This window comes from Panicum hallii, chromosome 4 (assembly GCF_002211085.1).
Source record: "Panicum hallii strain FIL2 chromosome 4, PHallii_v3.1, whole genome shotgun sequence".
Lineage (NCBI taxonomy): Eukaryota > Viridiplantae > Streptophyta > Magnoliopsida > Poales > Poaceae > Panicum > Panicum hallii.
In genome coordinates, this window is record NC_038045.1 from 52,099,042 (window position 1) to 52,113,413 (window position 14,372).

Consider the following 14,372-nt stretch of genomic DNA (forward strand, 5'->3'; position numbering starts at 1 on the left):
GAACTGTGCAACTAGGGTAAATAAACTAGCGATACATCTGAAATTATCTAAAACAAATGACAACACAGATCTCGATTGACAATAAATTATCACTCAATTAGCCACTTCTAGCCTGCATTGACTACGGATCTTAAGAAATTGGGAGAAAAATAGAAGGAACAAAAGCATACCTGTATGCATAGCTAGGTTGACAGCCTGATCGATGAGAGCTTGGGGCCGTCGAGGCGTTGAGCGCTGGCCCTGCTCCTAGCAAAGTGGCGAGTGGAGATGACGAATCAACCGTAATGGACGCGGAGGACCAGAGGCATCGCCCGCTCGCCGGCCGCCGCCGCTGACGGCACGATGGTTGAGGATACGAGGAGTCGATGTTGAGTTGGCTTCTGGTCGAAGCTACGTGTCATGGCTCATGGGCTAACGTGCTTGTGGCGGGCTATTGGGCTCCGCCAGTGGAGCCACCTAGTGTAAGAGGAACAAAATAGAGGAGAAAGAGCGAGCAAGGTGTAGCGCCCAGAAATCTTCCATAGGAATAGGAGGCGCCGGGGAAGAAAGAGCTGTTTGCGCTCGCAGCTAGCCAACCTTCATGCAATTACCAATTGGATGTAAGGTGGAGTACCAACTATGGCAGAACAAGTGGACATAGATTTGAAATCTTGGAGCTTCGAAAAATCAGAGCTAACTATGACCCCACCAAAACAATCATCACTAGTGAAACTGTTTGTGAAGAAGATGATATATGGGTTGGCTTAACATCTATTGGCACGGGAGCTGGGATGAAGACTTGATCATTTGCTTTAAATTTTTTGCTTAAACAAAAAAATCATTGTCCGAAGACGACAAAGCATTGCAAGATATCTTCCTAAAAATTGATTCATTTTAAATTGTAGCTTTAATTTTTTAGACTATGGGGTAAAACAAATGGTAGCTGTGCCTTGGAGTCTGCAGAGGGAGTAGGTGATAATGCCGATGCCGATGGGATGATTACCCAAGAGGAACTGGTATGGCCAGCTGGAGGCGTTTTGGGTGTACCAAGTAATGTTCTACACTGATGGCCAGTGATCATCGCTGGCATATGGTTACAGTTCGCTTGATGCGGGATTATAGTTTTTATTGAAGAAGGATTCTTATATATTCGAGTTAGGATTTGCTGGATGTTTAAATTGCTCAGCAGGATATCACCAAAAAAACAACTGGTGCTGATAAACTAACGACTGGAACAACCAGCCAGCACGAGCAGGTAGGTAATTGAGAACATATAACAAGAATTAAACAAATTGCACAAAGTTACACACATTAGTGAAACAATACCAGTGAGAAAAGAAACAATACGATTCAGCAGCAGACATAATTCATACAGCTGCATAGCAAAAGCAGGTGATAGGTAATCGATGCAATTCTTTACTGCCTGGTGAGGAATTTCACCAAAGAACGGAACCCATTGAATGACAAGTAAGCTGCAAGCCCAGTGTTTGCTCACAGGCAAAGTGAAAAAATCGCCAAATATCCTGACTGCAGTTTGTTTTATTACAATTAGGGCCTAGAAAAGAAACTTTGGCTTCATGGTGGGAATAAGTCGCTGAACCAGCCTCTCCTGCCTACTCGGTGGACTTGACGATGAAGTTCTGGCGGCTGATGGGGTTCATGATAACCGGTGGGCCGGCAGTGCGAGGCCAAGCCTGGAACTTGGTGTCCGTTGCTTTCCACCACTCCTTGTCAGAAACAGTATGGGGGGTGGTACCTGTGTCCAAAAAGAATGAAGCAGCTCAGATCCATACTTACAAGGAGTCGACACAGGATTCCCACAAGAATCTACCAGATTACACTCACCTCCAAATGCCTTCTTGTCTGAAACAAATGTGTCACACAGGTACGCAATGGCAAAGGATCCGACCAGTGAGCCCACAATGTAGCTGGCCGTCATTTTTGCTGCAGAAGCAAGAAATGACGTACAAACTATCAGGTCCAGAAAGCAATGAATTGTACAGAAATCATTTGCAAGTGTAGAAGAGGCAGGCCTATAAATAGTCCTTACAAACTGTGCAAGCCATTGTACAATGAGAGATGCCAACAGACACATAAAGATAAGAAAATCTAGCAAAACACACTAACACAGAACTCACCAATACCAAAGGTAAGAAAAGGCATGCTTCTTTGTAACAAGCATTAGCTATGCAGAACTGCAGATAAATCATGTCATGTTTTCTTTTGCAACATGCACTAGCTGCACGGAACTGCAGATAAATCATATTATGTTTTCCCGATGAGAGACTGACCCATCTGCTACTTAGCTTCTCATTTCATTGCAACATCGAACCTTTCATGAAACAAGTGATGCCACAAATGTTTACAGAACTACGGAGAATAAAACAAAAGGCAGCAAAATTCAAACAACAATGGGCATGCCAGCTTCCAACCAAACTATAAGATCAGATGCCTTCTAATAAACTCGTATAGTGGATAGTCTATCATTTGTAGCAGCAAATGACTATACAACCATCTAAACTTAGCTGCTCACATCAATGCTACATACACCATTTGCCTTCACGAAGAAGTGACATTATTCATCCCGCCAGACTTAGGGTGGCAGATTACATATATACAGAACAATTCAGGCGCACTGCGACACTACAGCATAATACTAGCAATCAGCTTAGCCTACAATACACCATCCAAATGAACAGGCATATATATGTGATGAATCTCCATGAGGTGTGTCATTGTACCCTGTCTGGGTAGGCAAACAGAGATCAAGCAAACCTCCGGGATCAACACGGCACACTCCCAACCAATACTTGAATCCAACAAATAAATCCGCAATCTGCCCCTCAGGTTCGAAAGCTCCACGAATCGAAGAGCACCGAACGTCCTGAACCCTAGCGGATCGGACAGGATACAGCCGACGCGATACGCAGGGGTGCCCAAAGCTAAACCATTTGACACGAGACCAACGACCGGATCGAATCCCACCAAACCGCGCCACGGATCACGAGGTGCCCCTCTTCCTCCTCTCTGAGGCGACTACGCAACCCGCTCGGATCCCGATCGAGACCGCGGTCGCCCTACACAGATCTGCCCGAGTGGCGCCTGCCGTGCCCTACGGATCTCGCGGCACTGGTGGACGATCCCAACACGAAAGCAAGGGGAGGGCGGGGAGTACCTGAGGGATCGGTGACGCCGCCGCCGCCGCCGCCGCACGGGGAGAGGGAAGAGAGGTGAGAGACGCGCGGGGGACTGGAGGAGACCGACTGACCGAGGGATCGAAAATGAGAGGGGAGATGGGATGGGTTCGCTCACAAATCGGTAATGGGCCTTGAGCCTCTTCTCTTCCCACACTGGGCGGGCACGGGACGATACCTGGGCCTTTGGGCTGCCAACTGAGCCTCAGGTGTGGGCTCGTGTTGAGTCTAACCCGTATGTTTTTCTTTTTTATTAATACAGCAAAGAAAAGCATATATGTTTTCGAGGCATGAGCACGTTTTTCAAGAGAAGCATATATGATCTATATACATAAAAAAATGAGTCATTTTCATTGTTGTGTTAAGAATCCACTTATACCTTTTCTTTTCTGCCAGTGCTTTGTCTAATTATTGTGGTAGGAGTACTCTTTGATCCCTTACATGTTAAGGCTTGCCAGTCTTGGGAAGCTTTGGATGGTGCCGCATAGCTTTTTCCCTTCCTTTTCTTTTCGCCTTTATTAATTTTCCTTTCCTAGTACTCCTCAAGAACAGCCGCCAACACTTATCCTTGTTTTGTTTTGCTTGAGCATAGCTGGCACCGCAGTATATTCTGATCTTTTTTCTACACTCTTATATTCTTATCCTTGTTTTTGTCCTGCATGGGTTAGTAGTTGTGTTGCAGTTACACTAGGGCGGGCGGGCGCACTAGTGCAAAACTTTTACAACTGGCTGGTTATTACTGGTCGTTCATTTCACATCTACGAGATAAATTTCTCTAATTGGATTCACAAGATATTATCAGTGTTAGGCAAATGATTATTGGACATTGGTGCTGTTGGGCACTATCACGGGAGGAAGAAAATAGGTCACAGCTAGCTAGCCCACCTTCCATTGCTTGGTGCTCCTAGCATCTTTATTCTTTTTTTATTCTTTTCAGATGGGAAATTCCATTCCTCAAGCAAAGCAAAGCCAAAGCCAAAGCAAAAAATTAATAATAATACGCGAAAGCAAAAAGCTCCTGCACCGTGCTCACCACGGCACCGCGCACCACCTGAGGAACCACGCCTTGTGGGTCCCACGTGTCAGGGATGTCGCGCGGGTCTACTGTGGACCGTCCCCAACCCCCGCGACGCCTCGAACCGGCAGACGTGGCAGGCCGGCGCGCGCGGCGCCCCACGTGAACGTCGCTGACGCGTGGGCCCCCCGAGGATCCGTACGCGCAGTGGCGTGCTCCGGCTCCCCAAGCCCGAAGCGAAAAGCGACGACGGCGGCTGGTGGCAGAGCCGCGGGATAAACGCGACTCGCGAGAAAAACTCGGTGGAAATCCATCCTCCGGTCCTCCCCCGTCGGACCGAACCGCCAGATTTTCTCCTCTCCCCCGTTGCTTTGCTTGCAGTTGCAGCCGCTGCGGCAGCGACCAGAGGGATAAGGGCAAGGAGAGGAAGAAGAAGGGTTGGTGGTTAGTTGGTGGAGAGGGGAGGTGGGTGGGTGGGGGAGATGGAGCGGAAGGTGGTGGCGGTGTGCGCGGTGGTCGGGTTCCTCGGCGTCATCTCGGCGGCGCTCGGCTTCGCGGCGGAAGCCACGCGCGTCAAGGTGCGTCTCGCCTCGCTTCACCTTCTCCCTCCCTCACTCCCTCTCCCCGCGCCGCCAGCCAGTCCTCGCTCGACGCGCCGCGCGTGCCTTTTGATGGGCCACCGTTCTTGGGGTGGGCGGGCTCTGCTTGCTTGCTTGCTCCGGGTTAGATCTCGGTTCCGTTCGCGGAGGGGCGGAGGAAGATTGGCCTCCTTCTTGTGGCAGGGGCGCTTCGTTCGCTCGCTGCAGTACAGTCTCCTCTAGCCTGCAGTGCCGGAAAAAGTTTCTGCTTGTTTGGGACTAAAAAGGTGGCGGCTTTTGCGGGGTTGGTGTGTATCTTGGGGCTTTGGATCTTGCTGTTGTACGCTTGCGCATTGTGGGGCGGATGGTAGTGATCGTGTGTGGAGCTCGCTGGTATGATGAAACCAGAACTCAGAGCTTTTCGTTTAGGTCTATGATGAAAGGTGAAATCTTTGAGCGAATGGTCTTGGGACTGAAATGCTTGGCTGTGATCGTCAGTGCTTGATTCGTTTGATCTTGGTAGAAACTAATCCGTCCAACCCCCACCCCCTTTGCTTTTTTATTAGCATTGTTCATCTTTGGGATCACATTTTACTAGGATCTGTTGCGTAATACAGAACAATTGTTTTAACGTTTTCGTATCACACTTCTGGTGAGAGCGCTAAAATCTTAGGCGATTCATCACTAGCTTCAGGTGTAATTCCTGTACGTCACTCCTCCATACAAATCCTAAGGCACAGGCATATCACAGATTTTTGCATTTTTTTTATGAGGAAGGCACACGCTATTCTTCCATTTTAAAATGGATTCGCTGTCACTTATTGCAGAGGATACATTTATTCATGTTCATGCCAAATGTGAGCGTCAACACATTTATTCATGTTTATGCCAATTTGATTTTGTTGTCTTCTTCAAGCTAATTTCCCATATAAGAATTAGCGGATTTATTTGCAATTGACTGTTTCAAGCTAACTTCTCATATGAGAGAGGTTCTGGAAATGGTATTCATTCTAGTGTTAATAAATTATACATATACTTATGCTCATGTCCAAATATAACGTGCATCGCGTGACTCATGCAGGTTTCAGATGTTCAAACAGATTCTCCTGGTGAATGCATATACCCAAGAAGCCCAGCCTTAGCGCTCGGGTTAATATCTGCTGTCTGTCTTATGCTTGCGCAGTCTGTTATAAATACGGTTGCTGGTTGCATCTGTTGTAAGAGGCATCCTGTTCCATCAGACACTAACTGGAGTGTTGCTCTGATCTCATTTATCATATCATGGTAACATTCTGACCTAGAAGTTGATGATCTGTTTTGTTCTGATCCTATAATATGTAAAATTTACACAGCCTTTTAGTGATTTGGCTTAACAATAATGGAACTCTGAATATTGCTATTTTAGGTTAAACGCCAAACATTCTGCATAGAAGGTTATTAGTATCTGTTTTATTTTTGTTCCACATTGTATAAATAGCATATCCTTTTAGTATGTTGAACTCCAAACACTCAGCCTTAGCCTTGATAAATAGCTATGCATACATTGCATTCCAGTTACTTCTTTCAAGTTTATTCATCCTATTCATGCATTGTCCAATGCTCAGGATTATTGTATATATCGAATTCTTGACTGGTATTTGACTCGTTTCATTATTCTTGATGTTGCATCAGGGAAACACTTAGAAAGAACAATGTAGCATTGATGCCTTAAAATCTGCAACCTTTACTAAATACATGATCTGGCCTAGTAGCTAACGCATTGTTAATTGGCTGGTGTTTAATATAATCCTTGGAGGCAACACATATGAGTAGTCCACATGCTGGATCCTGTATAATAGCTTTTGCATAGATCCCAAGTACAAGCTACATTGCAGTCCGATTGTGCTTATCCAAGGAGCTCCTGGTTAACTTGTTGGTTTTTGTAAGCGGCGATATATGTGCTAGTATCTTCTAATTCTAAGCTAGGATTCATCTCTATAGATTTCTGTAGGAGTGTTGGTTATCTCGCTGGTTATCTTGAAAGTGCAAAGAAATGATTCTTGAATATTATATTTCTCCAATGTGCAAACTTCTTGTTAGTAGTTGTTAGCACCTGATGACAAGATCCCAGAGATGTTTATACTTTCTGCAGGTGCACTTTCATAATTGCATTCCTTCTCTTGCTGACGGGAGCTGCACTAAATGATCAGAGAGGTGCAGAGAACATGTACTTCGGTAGCTTCTGCTATGTGGTGAAGCCAGGGGTCTTCTCCGGGGGAGCAGTGCTATCTCTTGCCAGCGTGGCACTGGCGATAGTTTACTATGTCGCCCTGTCGTCATCGAAGAGTCCTCCACTGACATTTGCAGCCCCACAGAACCAAGGCATCGCTATGGGCCAACCTGTGATCCCCCAGCAGAGCAGCGAACCCGTGTTTGTCCATGAGGACACTTACAATCGGCAACAGTTCCCATGACCATGACCGTATGTTCTGATGGTCACTCTGATAGGGTACTCTGTGCCTTTATGCTTGGTCTGTATAGCATTGCAGGTTAGAACAATAGCAGTCAGCATTGTTGTTAGCTAGATTGATGTTTTCCTCTCTTGTTTATCAAGCACTGTCGCGGCATGCCTGTTTCATCGTTGTGGATGTTTGATTCTGAATGAACTGGGTAATGTTGAACGAGCTTGTTTGCAAATGCGGAGGTTCTATATGATAGTTGGATACTGAATGTGAAGTAAGGGATCCATGATCTCCCTTCTCCACTGAATGAAACTGTGTCACATTCAGAAAGGAGGAGGAAATTTGGATGCCAGCTCCTCCCTGAACTGAGCAACGGTGTCACAGACGATGTCGCAGGCGCGCACCGTCGCATCTACCTCAGTGATCCCCTCCGCCGCGTGGATCTGCAGCAGGTCGAGCTGGCTTTGCAGCAAACTCGCCGGCATGAAGTGCTTCCCTTCGCTTGACCTCCTCTGCATCCTCTCGGTGATCACCTCTGCCGACGCCCTCGGGCACACGAACTTCACCCTGCAGGTGGCGTAGTCCCCCGGCTTGTAGCTACGGTCAGCCGCCCGGAGGACCTCCCTGTACTTGAGCTGCAGCGCCGAGCAGCTGACTGCCACGTCCTCGCCGTGGTCCAGCCGATGCTGGATGGCGTCCCGGAGGGACTCCAGCCATGGCGTGCGGTCGGCGTCGGAGAGCGGGATGCCCTTGCTCATCTTCGCTGTTCTCGTGGACATGGAAGTGGAGAAAAGTTCAGAATGTGTGGATTGGCTGTAGCTATCAGTTCAGGTGGCATTTCAGGGATCATGAAAGTTGCAGCTTCAGAACTATCATGCTGATGGTGATGTACCTTTGTTTTCCTGGGAATGGTAGTCGTCGGCTTCGATGAAGCTGCAACCCAGGGCTTCAGCAAGCAGTGCCGCGACGGTTCTGCACATCCGAAGAAAAAAAATACTCGTTTCATAGAACTATCATCGGCAGAATGCCAGAATATCCAACCGCCTTCAAAGACAAAAAAAACTTGGGACAACACAAAATTCAGGCCAAGCCAAGGAGTCGTTTTCTCTCATGTTCCTAAGAGGCGAAAATAAAAAATATTGGCGTCAACATCGAAACGATGAGGCCATAGGTAATGTCTCTACGGTTTCTTTCCTCACTTGACGATCTGCGCTTATCTTCATTGCGTACGAAACGCAGCAAACTTGACCGAAAGCCACGAACAGAGTAGTGCATGTGGTATCGGGCAAAGCCCCAAAGCAGCAGAATCTATGTAAAAAAGAAGAACTTGGCAAAGTAACTGGAGAGGATGAATGAATGATCTTACGATTTGCCGCAGCCGCTGACTCCCATGATCACGATGGCTAATCCTGGAACCCAAATTCTCCCGAAAGATGTCAGTTAGTAATCCCAACAACTGATTGTTATAGTACAGTAGTCAGCAGGTATGCTCAGTTCTCCTCGCAAAAAAAAAATGCTCAGTTCTGAACTCAGATCGCAATCTGTATGCGGATGAACAGCCGCTGCAGGCAATCATCAGCAGTTCAGAGCTGAATCTCTTGCGAGGTGTAACTTTGCTAGCACGAGCATCAAGGAAGATTTGGGAATTGGGAGCATGAAACTGGCGGCTCAGTCGCAGATGCGGCCTCTGCCTGCTGAGCTCCGGTTCCGAAGAGATCGAGGAGACAGGAAGCACGTACAGGAGATTGATCCTACTGACCTGGACGCGCGAGGAGGGGATCGGAGCCCGACATGGCGCTCCGTCTCCTTGATTCTGCTTCCACGGGTCCTCTAGTAGTCAAGGACAAGGGGATGGATGACCAGTTGAAGACGACGACGGCAACAACCAACAGCTGCTGCGCTTCTTGTTCGGTTCCATTTGGTCCATTTCCAGACCCGGGATGCACAAGATGCTGACTTCAGCTTCATCCTAAATTCCAAGAACAAGGGCTATCTAAATGTCGCCTGCAAATCTGTTTGGATGCAATTTTATCCTAGATCTTCCTTTAAAAAGACCAGATATTTTTGCAATTTGGCTAAATGAACATATAGTAACAAAACATCATACGGCAACACAAACGAGTAATGATGGCCACACACTTGGAGAAGCATGAGCTCTACACGGAACTGAATCAGGTGGCTCTGTTCACAGTTCAGATAGAACTGCCCAAGAAAACAAGGCAGGACTGGTCTGTTTGATCCACCCAAATGCTGACCAGCTTATCAAACAGGCTTGTCCACAAGCAATCTTGTACGATCAACAGACGGACGAATGAACGCCTGGAGAGCACACTGGCGTTGTAGTTCAAAGTAAATACAGATTACTGAATGAGGGAAGCAACGGCAACCTGAAATTCAGCACACATATATAGCGGTACCTAGAAACATATAATCACGGCACGAGAAAGCCAGTATACATTGGAATACTGACACGTTACAGCATCAAGGTCATCTCATCTAACAGTGATTCTTAATGAGTCAGCCCAAGTGAGGGACAGGGACTACAGACAGACAGCTGCTTGATTATTGCTACTTCCTAAATGATCCTGAGCTCTGAAGCGCCTTGCAGTAGTCCGCAATGATGGGAGATTTCTTCACCATGTCCCAGATCTTCGCTGAGCTTCTCAACCAGTCGCGCTCCGAGAGATTCTTTGAGAATGACCTTGCCGGCCATGACAGAATCTGCAACCACACAAGTATTGACATTAGACTGACTTGACCAGGTCTACAAGAAATGTGCCAAACAGGTTAAGCATACAAAGTACAGTGTCCATATCTTGACTGGAATGAGTTCAAAAGGATGGATGTGATGTAACCTTAGCTTCTCAGTCCACTTAATAAAAGCAGTAAAACAAGTAATGATTCTTATGATTTACTAGACTACGGGTGCGAATGATGATTGGATGACAATTAGTGCTTTGAAAGGAATAGTTTGCCGGACTTTAAAATAGGACTGGGACAAGAGTAACATAAGAAAAATGTTGTGTTAGATCTTAACAGAATCTTTAATTTGTCCCATGTAGTTGGACGGCCGACAGGCAAGCTCGACACGGCGTACCACACCCAGCTAAATGTCCCCATATGAGATCAGGTGGATGAAGATGTGCAAATAAAGCTCACATCGTGTGTGTTTGCAAGGGAGGTTTGGTAATTGGTAAAGACTGTTGTCAAGCTTTGGACTACCAGATCTTGGTCCACCAGCTTGCTGATGACAGTTTTGCAGAATGGGTGGCGGAAGGCCGAAGCAACGGACAAGTCGAAAGTGCAAAGGGTTTAATTCACTGATCAATCCAGGTGCTTGGTTGATCTGGAACCAGCGGAACGACTGTGTGTTTGATAAAAAAACATAGTCCCATGTAACTGACACATTATCAATTCATAAGCTATGTTGGAAAAATTGTAGGATTCTCAAGCCTGGTGAATATTCCCTTTCTATCATGCAAACTCCTAATCGTAGTAACCATACCTGATCACGAAGCATTCCCAGCATGCATGAGTGTGTTCCATACTCAAACTTTGCCGAGTTGTCATGTCCTCTCAGGGGAAGAAGAAATATGTCCTGCCGGCTGGAGGTCAAGTCCTCAACTTTCGCACTAGAAGAAACTGATGAATCAGAAACTTGGCCTGTCGCACTGGCACTACCAATTCTAAAAGAGGACGAGCTGAAGTGCTTCTCAAGAGCTTTTCTAAGAAGCGTGTGTTTTGAAGGAGAAGAATCTTGTCCCCGCAATCTGTTCCATCAGAAAGACATAACAATTAAAACTCTTTATGTATTGAGATTTAAAAAACGAGAACAGAGCTGATTTCAGTGTGGAACTATTATGTTAAACTGTTTTTTCGAAAGAAAAAACAAATACTTTTACCAAGACACAGAGTGCAATAGATCTCTTTGTTCATCAAAATACAAACGATTAAATAAGTTTCCCTAACAAAAAAAAAGGATCATAGCAGCAAGTAACTGACCTAGCATGCACAAAACATAGATCAGAAAGGTAGTCTTCACTGCCCGATTGGTCATCATTTTTGTTTTCCTTGTCTTGGGATGCTGACAAGGTCAACAAGGATGGATCAGGTATGTTGTGCTTCAGTAAATCAACCTGCAAAAATGACCGGAACATTCATTTAGCCTTCTGCATTACTTCCAACTCCCAAAAGCCAAATTATTTATTTAGGATACGTCAGAAAACGTGACGGGAGAAACATGTACAGTTATAGAATCACTAAAACACTAATAGGCGAAACATTTTATTCAAACAGGGTCACTTTTCTCGGAAGTTAGGTGAAACCTCAGATCCTCAACCAAGAAGCTATAGACTTAATTTTCTCTGTTCTTCAAGATGGGCTAATAGAATGACAATGGAAGGTACAAATTATAGCAGATAACTTACTGTAAGCATGAGCTCCCACATGGACAAATCATTCATCCCTTCTGACACGACCAACAATACATTACAAACAGAAGCCAAGAAAACACCAAGCTACAGCAATTCCTTGCAGAAAACAGAAGATATTGATCAATTATTAGGTATTGCCCAACGAGCTAGCAGTAGCACAACCAAGTTTAACAATTGAAGTATAGTCTTTACCTGGATCCCCATTAGGTCATGAGCCAGGTCTGCTGATAAGGGGTCGCCATTAAGGACAGGGATTGTGGATGAACCATCTGGCCTCAGCATGTCAATTAGAACAGAGGGACTGTACACTGGCTGCAGGGCAAAAGGGATTTCATTTGACAAATTGACTGACACGCAAGATATTTGGAACATGTTTCAGCATTCGCATTGCAGAAACAGAATAAAATAACATAATCTCACCTGAGTGTCAAGGAGTATAACTCGCTCATTAGAAATCCTGAGGTCAATACCAGTAGTACAGTGTTTCCCCATCAATTTGACTTCCTCGGTTTGTGTAGGAAAAGGAGGAAGCATACCTAAAAACAATGTTCAACAATATGAGCTTTTGACTGATCCAAGTGTTAGAACAGAACAAACAACAACAACAACAACAACAACTTAGCCTTTTGTCCCAAGCAAGTTGGGGTAGGCTAGAGATGAAACCCACAGAAAGCAAGAATAAGAAACACAAAAAGAGCACAAGCCAAAGGAAGAGATAGGGATTAAACAAAAAGTAACAAAGGTCACGGTTCAGGTACGTTAATTGCTAATCTCCAAGCGCTCCTATCCATAGCTAATTCCTTAGTGATATTCCACTCCTTAAGGTCTCTCTTAACCGTCTCGTCCCAAGTTAGTCTAGGTCTACGTCTACCTCTCTTTACATTATCGCCCCGCTTTAAAACTCCACTACGCACCGGCGCCTCGGGAGGCCTCCGTTGTACATGTCCAAACCATCTCAACCAATGTTGAATCAACTTCTCCTCGATAGGTGCCACCCCGACCCTATCTCGAATCTCTTCGTTCCGGACTCTATCCCTTCTTGTATGCCCGCAGAACCAACACAGCATACGCATCTCTGCTACACTCAGTTGCTGGACATGTCTCCTTTTTGTAGGCCAACATTCAGCACCGTATAGTATCGCCGGGCGAATCGCCGTCCTATAGAACTTACCTTTTAGCCTCTGTGGCACCTTCTTGTCACAGAGGATGCCCGAAGCCTGCCGCCACTTCAACCAACCGGCTGAAATTCTATGTCTAACATCTTCATCAATGTCTCCATTTTGTTCTGTTCTGTTAGAACAGAACAAACCATGAGCCAAAAAAAAAACAAAAAAACGGAGTGCTCAGCAGCCTTATGGACACAAACGAGGTTTTATAATGCTTATACTAATACTGTGGAAAATAGAAGTCTGCGGACAGTTAGATTTTATTTTGTGGAAACATTAGGAACAGTGTTCATGCCATTAACTGCAAAGCGCATCTACATCTACAAAATAATGCTTATAATTTCATACTGCTACAACAACAGATGCAGATTGGAATGTTTCCTCAACACACAAAAAGAACATAACAGAAAGTAAAGTTGTATTGTACCAGGTGAGCTTGCATCATATCCATAAAGCTCGTTCATGATGGTTGACTTGCCTACACCAGGAGGACCAATTACCCCAATGACCATGAAATCATTGTTCTCGGTCAAATACTGCAAAACATGGCCAGCATTCGTAATCTTTGAGGAATAATTTAAAGAACCTCTCACTAATTTTCTCGTATTAAAATCCCATCCCTTCTAACTGTAGCATCATGTCCAAAGAATCACATTAAAACTGCACACGAACGAGTACAATCAATAGAAACCGAAGAACATTAAACGCCTTATCGCATGTTAAGAGCATCTATTACCAGGAACCAGTAACAAAATTCACAATAACCCAACACGTAGAGGAGCCTTATTTGAGAACCAAAAGCAACCAAGAATACTAGTAAAAATTAAGATTACACATTTAAAAAGAACTACTCACAACTTAGGATTAAGGCAGCAGCTAGTCTGAACAATGCGATATATAATAACGAAAACAGAATACCCTATCTATAACCATGTTATGGCGGCCACTTCTGAGCCCTAAAACTAGCTGCAGCCAACAGTATACCCTATCTGCCTGGCATCGAAAAACTAGCCTCCTCTTGTACATATGGAAATGGAACCCAGTAAAGGCGAAGCCCCCCTGCACTGGCCGTGCCAACTGACAGCAAGGGCGCGCACGCACCGGCAGGATCTTGTCGGTGTGGGCCTCCCACGCGTCGGATACGAGGCTGAGCGATCCCGGCTGCGGCGCCTGGCGCGCGCGGCCCCCGGCCCCACCTGGACCCCCGCCGTCGTCGTCGGCGCCCGAGGACGAGGCGTGCGGCAGCGGCGGCTTGGCGAGGAGGATCTTGGGCGGTGGCGGGGGAGGCGGGTGGTGATGGCTGTGGTGGTGGGAGGAGGAGGATGCCCGGTCGCCGGCGGCCATCGCGCCTCTGCTCTCCAGTGGTAGGCACAGCAGGGCCAGCCGCGGAGAGAGAAGGCCTATATGGGCCCGCCCTTGGTGGGCCGAAATTCATGCTGGTCCTGTCTCTCTATCCCGGTCCGCGCACGTATTTCTTCGGGCCTTCCTTTGGGCCGAGAACTTATCTTTTGCAATTGTCTTGGTCCTTTTTTTCTTTCTTTCAAAATACTGTACGCACGAACACCG

At 46.1% G+C, this 14,372-nt stretch overlaps 4 protein-coding genes across 4 annotated transcripts; 1 reads left to right on the plus strand and 3 right to left on the minus strand.

Annotated features, from left to right (window-relative positions):
- Nucleotides 1-1,308: 1,308 nt before the first annotated feature.
- On the minus strand, nt 1,309-3,278 carry LOC112888485. Its single transcript, XM_025954706.1, has 3 exons — nt 3,155-3,278; nt 1,825-1,923; nt 1,309-1,735 (listed from the first exon to the last, which is right to left on the minus strand). Exons 2-3 carry the CDS (start codon nt 1,916-1,918, stop codon nt 1,593-1,595), a joined length of 237 nt encoding a protein of 78 aa, XP_025810491.1. The 5' UTR covers nt 1,919-1,923; nt 3,155-3,278; the 3' UTR covers nt 1,309-1,592.
- Nucleotides 3,279-4,444: 1,166 nt separating this feature from the next.
- Nucleotides 4,445-7,426, plus strand: LOC112889107. Its single transcript, XM_025955597.1, has 3 exons — nt 4,445-4,766; nt 5,848-6,050; nt 6,898-7,426. The coding sequence occupies exons 1-3, from the start codon at nt 4,671-4,673 to the stop codon at nt 7,217-7,219; spliced, it is 621 nt and encodes a 206-aa protein (XP_025811382.1). The 5' UTR covers nt 4,445-4,670; the 3' UTR covers nt 7,220-7,426.
- Nucleotides 7,420-9,217, minus strand: LOC112889108 (gluconokinase). Its single transcript, XM_025955598.1, has 4 exons — nt 8,967-9,217; nt 8,574-8,616; nt 8,100-8,179; nt 7,420-7,970 (listed from the first exon to the last, which is right to left on the minus strand). Exons 1-4 carry the CDS (start codon nt 8,998-9,000, stop codon nt 7,531-7,533), a joined length of 597 nt encoding a protein of 198 aa, XP_025811383.1. The 5' UTR covers nt 9,001-9,217; the 3' UTR covers nt 7,420-7,530.
- Nucleotides 9,218-9,588: 371 nt separating this feature from the next.
- On the minus strand, nt 9,589-14,168 carry LOC112889106 (protein SMG9-like). Its single transcript, XM_025955595.1, has 8 exons — nt 13,908-14,168; nt 13,234-13,342; nt 12,061-12,176; nt 11,833-11,952; nt 11,635-11,724; nt 11,210-11,343; nt 10,713-10,977; nt 9,589-9,928 (listed from the first exon to the last, which is right to left on the minus strand). Exons 1-8 carry the CDS (start codon nt 14,148-14,150, stop codon nt 9,776-9,778), a joined length of 1,230 nt encoding a protein of 409 aa, XP_025811380.1. The 5' UTR covers nt 14,151-14,168; the 3' UTR covers nt 9,589-9,775.
- Nucleotides 14,169-14,372: the final 204 nt, after the last annotated feature.

Bases quoted from the DNA above. Each gene is read 5' to 3' on its own strand.
- LOC112889107 (XM_025955597.1), top strand. From the start codon at position 4,671: ATGGAGCGGAAGGTGGTGGCGGTGTGCGCGGTGGTCGGGTTCCTCGGC. The intron at 4,767-5,847 runs GTGCGTCTCGCC...TGACTCATGCAG, and splicing joins CGGAAGCCACGCGCGTCAAG to GTTTCAGATGTTCAAACAGA. The intron at 6,051-6,897 runs GTAACATTCTGA...TACTTTCTGCAG, and splicing joins ATCTCATTTATCATATCATG to GTGCACTTTCATAATTGCAT.
- LOC112889108 (XM_025955598.1), bottom strand. From the start codon at position 9,000: ATGTCGGGCTCCGATCCCCTCCTCGCGCGTCCAG. The intron at 8,180-8,573 runs GTAAGATCATTC...TCGGATGTGCAG, and splicing joins GTCAGCGGCTGCGGCAAATC to AACCGTCGCGGCACTGCTTG. The intron at 7,971-8,099 runs GTACATCACCAT...CCACGAGAACAG, and splicing joins CCATTCCCAGGAAAACAAAG to CGAAGATGAGCAAGGGCATC.
- LOC112888485 (XM_025954706.1), bottom strand. From the start codon at position 1,918: ATGACGGCCAGCTACATTGTGGGCTCACTGGTCGGATCCTTTGCCATT. The intron at 1,736-1,824 runs GTGAGTGTAATC...TTTTGGACACAG, and splicing joins AGACAAGAAGGCATTTGGAG to GTACCACCCCCCATACTGTT.
- LOC112889106 (XM_025955595.1), bottom strand. From the start codon at position 14,150: ATGGCCGCCGGCGACCGGGCATCCTCCTCCTCCCACCACCACAGCCAT. The intron at 11,725-11,832 runs GTAAAGACTATA...GAATTGCTGTAG, and splicing joins ATGACCTAATGGGGATCCAG to CTTGGTGTTTTCTTGGCTTC. The intron at 9,929-10,712 runs GTATGGTTACTA...GTGTGGTTGCAG, and splicing joins TGGGAATGCTTCGTGATCAG to ATTCTGTCATGGCCGGCAAG.